The sequence below is a fragment of the Anoplopoma fimbria genome, chromosome 17 (assembly GCF_027596085.1).
Source record: "Anoplopoma fimbria isolate UVic2021 breed Golden Eagle Sablefish chromosome 17, Afim_UVic_2022, whole genome shotgun sequence".
NCBI classification, from domain to species: domain Eukaryota; kingdom Metazoa; phylum Chordata; class Actinopteri; order Perciformes; family Anoplopomatidae; genus Anoplopoma; species Anoplopoma fimbria.
In genome coordinates this window covers 3,665,735-3,674,019 of record NC_072465.1, presented here as the reverse complement: position 1 = coordinate 3,674,019, position 8,285 = coordinate 3,665,735, and the positions used below count along the sequence as shown (strand labels likewise).

General features: G+C 40.5%; 1 protein-coding gene across 3 annotated transcripts; it reads right to left on the bottom strand.

The window, feature by feature from the left end:
• Positions 1–407: 407 nt before the first annotated feature.
• Positions 408–7,178, bottom strand: myorg (myogenesis regulating glycosidase (putative)). 3 transcript variants are annotated; one of them, XM_054616994.1, is made up of 3 exons: positions 7,099–7,178; positions 4,211–4,563; positions 408–4,046 (listed from the first exon to the last, which is right to left on the bottom strand). In XM_054616994.1, exons 2-3 carry the CDS (start codon positions 4,471–4,473, stop codon positions 2,255–2,257), a joined length of 2,055 nt encoding a protein of 684 aa, XP_054472969.1. In that variant the 5' UTR covers positions 4,474–4,563; positions 7,099–7,178; the 3' UTR covers positions 408–2,254. The 3 variants fall into 3 exon arrangements, with proteins under 3 accessions (XP_054472969.1, XP_054472970.1, XP_054472971.1); XM_054616995.1 differs by having other exon boundaries at positions 6,936–7,156; XM_054616996.1 differs by having other exon boundaries at positions 4,211–4,559; positions 7,099–7,141.
• Positions 7,179–8,285: the final 1,107 nt, after the last annotated feature.

The window sequence follows — 8,285 nt, the reverse complement described above, 5'->3', positions numbered from 1 at the left end:
ATAACCTGCACAATTGTTTCATCACCTTGTCATTATCACCCCGTGATGAGCCGTGCACCAAAAGTTGGAAAAGTCCCTCAAGGGTGTCTCTTTCAATATTGAACTGATAGGCACATTAGTTTTCATGTGTTGCAGACTCATAACAGGTTACAGGTTTTTATTGACTCACTGGTTGCATGGTCAGCTTACTGACCTGGATTTAATGTCCATGTGTCTTTTTTTCTTGTATTTTTTGTGTAGGTGTGTGAAAAATGTAAAGCCATCTGGTAGTGGTATTCATGGTGACAATAGTACTTTATGTACCATGTGATGTTTACTTTTACAACAAAGATTATTATATTCAAAGTAAGAACAACAAAAATGCTCACAATCAGACAAAAGTCAAACTTGATTTCTTTTAATGGAATCATAAAAAAAACAAAAAAAACGACATCAAATATGCACTCTTAACAAAAATGTTGCAATGTTCAGTTACAATAACTGGATGCAGACAGCACACACTGGGTGAGGAAGAGCCAAAAGCAAAGGAACATTCAGTCCAAGATATACAGCCTCTCCGTCTCGTCATAGAGCACGACAGTCAGAGACAGAAATAGCCCGAGAGGTTGGTCTGGCCCAGATGCTGAGTGAGAACTGCTATAAATAGGGAGCGTTGTTATGATGAAACTATTTCAAAAGGCACAAACAAAATCCACTGAGGTCAACCTGTACGCCACACAGACAGCATTAAACAAAAATAAAGAAGTACTAACATGTGAGAATATTGCACCAAAAGAATGTGGACATTTCCTTTTCGTTATTTCTTATAAACACCGTGTTAGTTTTATTATTGCAGCTTCGAATCTCATCAGAATCATCTCAACAAGGTTTTAAAAAGATTACAGAGGGGCCACAGGAAGTCATTTTTCCATGTTCCCAATTTTATTCTTTATTGCTTTTACTTTGAAATATGTCACTTGCTGTTTTACCCGGAGTTTGATGAGACAATCAGTATCAGTTTCCTCTGTGCATCTGCAATATCACATGATATAAAAAAAAGATTTGCTTTAAAACTTTTTTTCAGCCACGTAATATGATATTTAGTTTTGTGGCATTTGTGGTACACTATGTTGTCTGTGATTGGGCAAAAAGGCTTAACTCTCTCCATTAAGGGTTAAATTAACAAAAGATTTCACATAATAAATGTACAATATTCAATGCATAGCTTAACAACAAATAACATAGCGTATGTGGCAGTAATTATTAACACATGGCACTTAGAGATATCACCACATTAACAAACTATTCACATCAAAAAAACACAAGGTGACAAATACATTGTACCATTTCATTTGATAATTAAATGCTGATAAAATTCATTGCATCTAAAGACTTCCACACTGCATAGCAAGTAGGTATAAAGTAACCAGACCATTATCACTTAGGTTATTGTGTTCAATGTATTATGCACTATAGATGTTTAGCTGGATTTGGAGTCAGCAAAGCACAATAAAGACAAAGACCCAACCAGACACTTCAAAACACACCAGAAAAAAAAGCTGTTACCTGAGGAGGAGCATGAAATATTTAGTGCCTAATAAAAGGCATCTTCTTCTGGACTACGAGTAGTTATATGACACTGTGTTCCAAAAAATGAGAGCACATGCAGTTTGTAATGATTAAACTTCAAGCATTCATCCCGATAAGTGAAGCATAAAACCTGACTTCCTGAAAAGTATCTCGGATCATAGGAGTATAAGAGTCATTAGTGTCAAATGAAAGTAGGACATCTTAGTCAAATGGAAGTTAATATAGAAGGTTTTATGTGGCCTGCTACCTGTGCAATGGTGGTAAGGACACCCCTACAGTTGTGCTCCCATGATACAATCTGTTTGGCTTATATTTAAGTTCATCTTTATGGCATACAATGACAAGTATGCCTTACTTAATTCACAGTTTGCATATTCCCTTTTTGACATGTGTTTCATATATGTGAGGCTTTAAAGTGAGACTATGTAACTTTTAACTGTCAGTCTAGTATGACCAGTAGCTTATGGTTTAAACTTTAAACAAAAATTGCTGTGTAACTGGTATTATTGAGTCTGTTTGTCGACTTGTATAACTCTTCTGTGCTTCTGCTATGTTACATAATTCATAAGCCATATTTCATACAAGCATAAAGGTCAAGCATGAAAGCTAAATTTGTGAAGCTTGTCTTACAAGCAAATTGCAGCAAAGGCATATCAAGTCTGTTCAGCTGTGCATTCCCCTCTTGCTACACCCAAACAAAGTAAGCAATTTCATCCAGATCAACTGGATAGTCTGTGAGATGCAGAGGCTCCTTGATATCAAATCTCTCCCCCTTGTAGCTTCTCCAGCGGCCGGCGGGGAGGTAGATGTCACGTTCTTGTTTTCCAGGCTCTAAAACTGGGGCAACCATGAGGTCATCCCCAATCAGGAATTGGGAGTCGATTTTATAGGCTGTTTCATCACCTGTGGCAATCCACCACAGGGGCCGTATGATTGGGTCCCCGGTGTCCAGCACCTCGCCAGCCAGCTCCAGGACCCGCGGCGCCACAATACTCTCATGGAGGGCTGTGTATTTGCGAGCAATTTCAACCACATCGTTGTCGTATGCCCATGGCGGAATAGAAAACTGCATGGACGGCATGAAGGCTGACAGCTCCAGCCAGCGGATATAGAGTTCTCGATCGGGTAGTACATGATTCCCGTCTGTGCGGTTCAGATATGCATTCCCTCCGATCATGTCTGGTAAAATGAACTGATAGCCCAGAATGCTGATGGTGAGCACGGTGGGGATAAGAGACTTGAGACCCAACTCGTAGCCCCAAACAGAGTCTCTGTCGATTGGTCTGAAGAAGCAGGATATGTTCTGGGACTGGTAGCCACTGCGCAGCTCAGCTCGGTCGTTGTAGGGAATAGCCATTTCCGTGTAACGTCTTGTGAAAAAACTTGGGTCCCGAATGGGAGTTCTGGTACTAAATTTCCACGGCAAGTAGTTAGTCTCCCCTGCGTCAAATTTAAAAGAAGACACCCCATACCTGGAGCGCAGCGAACGGAGCTGGGAGGAAAACCAATCGCGGGCTTCTGGATTTGTGAAATCCACAATGCCACCAATACCGTTCCACCAGCGCACCAAGGCTGGCAGCCGGCCTGTAGGCTCCCGGACAAACAGCCCCCTCTCTACGCAAGTATGGAAGTTTTCTGAGTCATAGTTAACAAAAGGGTGAATCCAGAGCGACACCAGAAATCCATCTGATTTCAGCCTCTGGAACATGGACGAGGCATTGGGGAACTTGGTTTGGTCAAACTCAAATTCTCCGTAGCGGCTAGTGTAGCGGTCGTCTAGTTCCAGTTGGCTACAGTTAAACTTATACTTGTGGATGTTTGCGGCATACGCCAATACTTTCTCTTGGTCAATGTCAGTCTTATGTAGTGCCCAGGTCGACCATATAGGATGGCGAAACATGGCTTTGGCAGGCACTTTGTTTGGTTTGTTGAAGTATCTGCGGACCATGTACTTGTGTATGGATGTCACATCTAAGCCCACGCACACTCTGTAGCTAAGCTCAGCGCATGGTGCCTCTCCTGGGTTTGGCTTGAAGGGACTGTCATTGTATCGCGCCTGGAAGGACATGGTCTTCTCCGTGTCATTCCAGCCCAGGTGGAAGGGCACTGAATTATTTATCTTGATGGCCGTAGCGTTGGATGAAAGCCAATAACTCTCCAAAATTCCACCGAATTCATTGCGGTTTGAGTAGATGTCACTAGTGACAAAGGGTTTGGGAGCCTGTTGGCCATTAATAGAAATAGGCCAGTGTTGAATTGCTGACACTGCACCACCATACCAGTGTGCAAACGTGTACGTCATAGCATGCTCAACAGGAATGTCAGGAACCAGTTCCTCCCAACGCACACGGTAGCATTGCACCGTGTCTTTGGGTCGCACTGTCTCAATGAAGAAGTTCAGTTTTCTATCAGTGGTTCGTTCGCAGCTCAGCATCTCCCCTTCTTTGGAGCATGAATCCAAATCCAGCGTGCCTGACCTGCCAAGATTTACATAGAATTACAGTTACAAGCAATCTCTCTCAACACACACATTGCACTTTTCATTTTAGTTAAACAACTGAAGTGACTTGCATGCATTTACATTTTACATACATTTTCGCATCCATCTCAAATATGCATCATTACACAGTAAAATACCAACCTGAAATCCATTCTGAAAACAATAGAGCCTCCCTGGTTGCGGATAATGTAGCCATCTTTATTCAGATCCAGGAGCTGAGTCTTAAGCAGCTCAGCTTTGCGTAGAGAGGCTATGTAATAACACCATGCAGTCACTGCTGCAATTAGCAGCACCAGGCCGATTACTCCGGCTCCGACCAGGGGTCGAGTGTCCTTGCTGTGTTTCTGCTTGGGGATAACATCTGTAATTGTGCCTCCCGCTCCTCCGGGAACAACTTGGTACATGACTTGTGCCGTTCAGTGGGCAAATCTGAGAGTTGCTACTCTAAAGAGCATAGAAATGTTTTCCAGGAAACCTTGATTGCCGCACTCTGCCTGTCATAAGAGAGAAATAATGAGCTTTGAAAAGTCAGTGTCAAGGTCTTCACACAGTATTTGCTCTTCTTATATCAACACTGTGTTTGAGGGAAATTGGGTTCAAAGTAGAACAAAAAGGCTGCCTGTACTAGGAGCCTTTGTATAGAGCATTCACCTAATATTGCTTACTAGTTCTGTTTAGTCAAAATATTATTTATAATCACTTTACTGTCATTGACATCACAGAGAACAGCCAGATCAGCATGAGATGCCAGCCCGTTTCTCAGTCTATCTTGTTTCCTTGTCAGTGTAAAGCCTCCATTACATTTTTAGCACTGTCTTACATGCTCTGCATTGCTGCACTAAGTGATTCCACAGCACTTAGAGGTATTACACTGTCAGGATGTAAACTTTAAAGATGGGTTGTCTGAGATTTAACAAAACAAATCTACAGCCAATTACCCATAAGAGGATAAAGTGGTTGTTCCCTGCAGTAATTCTAACATACGAGTTCAATTGAAAGAAAACTCATTTGTATGTACGGAAGTAGAGGAGCAGAAAAGGGGATTTTGGCCTTAAAGCTCTGCCAATGCTGAGAAGGAAAGGAAAGAATACTAAACTTTTGCTCCATCAAGCCAGACCAACCAAAACTTGAAGTAACCTGATTCATTCAAACCAAAAAAAACAGACATTTGGACAAGCACTTTTTTGCATTTCTATTGCATTTAGACCTGACTGTCCCTCCCAGCAGGGATACAGCAAAAACTCTTAAGGGTAATCAACTAGTTGATGTTAGTTATTGTGGCTTTAGCTAATCAGAATAGATTAGATTAAGGTGCACAGACCTCTCCACATTCCCTGTTTGCTGACTAGTCCTAACTGCCCTGGCAGCAAGGGGTCAATAATAAAAAATGCTTGCTATTAATTAGCAATCTCATTGACTAATTCTGTGTTCAACCACCCTTAGTATGGATTTCCCCCAACAACAGGAGTGATAACGTGAGCCCTTCATTAATTAGCAGAGACCTTACTGTTGGTTACTCAGAGATCCACTGCTGGAAAGTCAGCAGAAGATTTACTGTATTTATTTGTTTATGTCTTTTTTCCCTTATTTTGAATGGAAAAGTGCTACGACAAATGTTAGAATTTATCATATGACAATCTATGACTTGTGAAAATGTATCACATTAGGCTGTTACTAACAATTGTTTAAATTATCAATCATTATGATGATCATTTTCTCAATGAATTGTTTAGTCTATAAAATTATCAAATATCCAGCTTCCCAAAGTGCAAGGGGAAGTCTTCAAATTGTTTTAATCAACCAACAGACCATAAACCCAAAGATAATGACTTTATTAAGACTAGCAAATTAAGGTTGCAACAGACAATTATTTGTATAATTAACTAATCTTCTTGACCATTAAATCATCGCAAAATAGGGAAAATGCCTATTTTATTTAGATAGCTTGTTTTACTTGACCAACCAAAACCCAAAGATATTAAGTTTACTATCATTTACATCACAAAGCAAAGCACCAAATCCGGACATTTGAGAACCAGAGCATTTTTCCATTAATCGATTATCAAAATAATTGATTATCTTTCAAATAAATGATTGCTTAATCGTTGCAGCTCTACAGAAAATAATCACATTTATTACCAGAGAGGAAGGTAGGGCCAGGAATTTTTTCCTTAAAATTTTTAAAACTTTTTTAATAATTAATTTATAAAACACATAATCAAAAATCCAAAAGTAGGCTACTACAATGACCTACTGTACACTCAATATAGACAGTATGTTCTGACTATCAAAATCGTTACAGAATCATTTTCTGATCTTCAGTTAATTGATTTGTCGATTAATTGGTGTTTTTCCACACATAAAGTGAACAAAACTATTTAACTCAAACGTTGTTTTCTCAGACTGGGGCGTTTCTTTGTTTGTGGTGTGATCAGGGGGATTCATATCTGCCACTTCAGCCGGTTCACTATCTGTCCTGACATGGAGAAAATAAACACAGAAGTGCTGATACAGTCTGAACAGAAGTCTGAGAGGCTCCCTCCCTACCTGTGTGTGTGTGTGTGTGTGTGTGTGTGTGTGTGTGTGTGTGTGTGTGTGTGTGTGTGTGTGTAATATTGCAGCCCATACTGTACTACATACTGTTGTATCAGTCTATGAGTTATAGGCCTAAATTCTGCTAATAAACTTGAATCTTAAGTTGGCCTGCACGGCACAACTTCACAGAGACACGGTCTTGTTTCATAACGAGACTGTTTAATACGTTTAGCATATTGTGCATATTTCTTTAATAAACAAACACGTTTAGCACAGACACATATAATAATAATAATGGTACAGAAATGAATGCCCGTCTTTGTTAATGTACCTTCAAGTTCTTGCCTCCATATAGGAGCCTATAGTCGGATGTATACCAAAGCCGTCGTGCAAGAAAGTTAACGGAGGGGAAATAACCCGGAGTCCGTGTCAGTGATCTGTCCTACAGTTATCCGTTATGTGCGTTCATTAAGCAGAATAGTAGTTTAGCCTACCGATCAGCAGCAGCCCCCTCAGCAGATCCAAGCCTAACTTGTTTGCCACAGAAAAGAACCAAGACATGCATGTTGTTGCGTGTCCGCCTCGTCTCCGCCCACCACAGCATGGGAAATGTAGTCCAGTGTGTGGGAACAGAACAGCTGATTGTCTGGTTCTGCACAGAGAACACTGTTTCACATGATCTGAGCATGTCACACTAGTTGTAGGAACCTTTACATAACACACTGGTTGTAGAGCGAAAGGCAAGTGTGCCAAAAATATGTTTTAAAGAATTGCATTAGCAAAGTAAGATATTGATATTTCTATGGGGACCATCTGTGCTATGTGGTGGTATATTTTGTCTACTATGTGACATCACTTTAAATTACCTATAATAATAATAATAACCATAATAAGTATGTCATTCCCCTGTGTAAAGATTCATTGTTTGCAGTACTATTTCTGTTTAAACCATATAAATATGAAAGAAAATGATCTTTCTAATAGTGGGATAAAATTTTAATGCCACAGACAGGAACACATTAGGGCCACAGTGCCTCGTTCAATTTGATCACCACGAGTCCCTTATGGGGAAGATCTTTGCTGCAGATTTAGTACTGAATTGTAAAAGTGGCCACGCTGTGTGTAGGGAGATAATAGCGGCGAGAGTGCAGCCTACAGTTGCATTATTCATTCTTACACCTTGTCTCGTTGGGTTAATTAGTGGAGAATTAAACAATAGTGAAGTTAATGATGTCCTCAAGGAGCTCTGCGGGTTCCCAGTCCTAACTTTTGGAAGCCAGAGCTCTAATAGTCCTAACGAAGGCACTCAGACACAAACTCTGGGTGTATGATGTAGTGTCCAGCTTGGTAGGGTTTCACCACATGGAAGCAGCTGTAGCACCCGCTGTTAAGAGACCATCAGAGGGAATACATTAGACCTCCCTGGTTGATATTTATGACATATTTTTTATCAAATAAAGTTTTTATAATTGGCACCTAGAATCTTGGCTGCTCCGAGAACTAGACCTCCAGTATTGTGTCCGTGGAAAGGGGTGTTGAGGGTTGCTGGTTTGCGGTCTTATCCGAAGCTGAGCTCCTGCATATTGCCTGTAAAAAACAATGTCATATCGTCATAATCAGTCAAGTATCACTCAATAATGCTTGTCAATGTCTCTGTGGTTCTAGGGTTTAAAGGCCGCAA

Coding starts and splice junctions, on each gene's coding strand:
- myorg (XM_054616994.1), bottom strand. CDS start 4,473: ATGTACCAAGTTGTTCCCGGAGGAGCGGGAGGCACAATTACAGATGTT. Junction 4,047..4,210: donor GTTTTCAGAATGGATTTCAG/GTTGGTATTTTA, acceptor AAATCTTGGCAG/GTCAGGCACGCTGGATTTGG.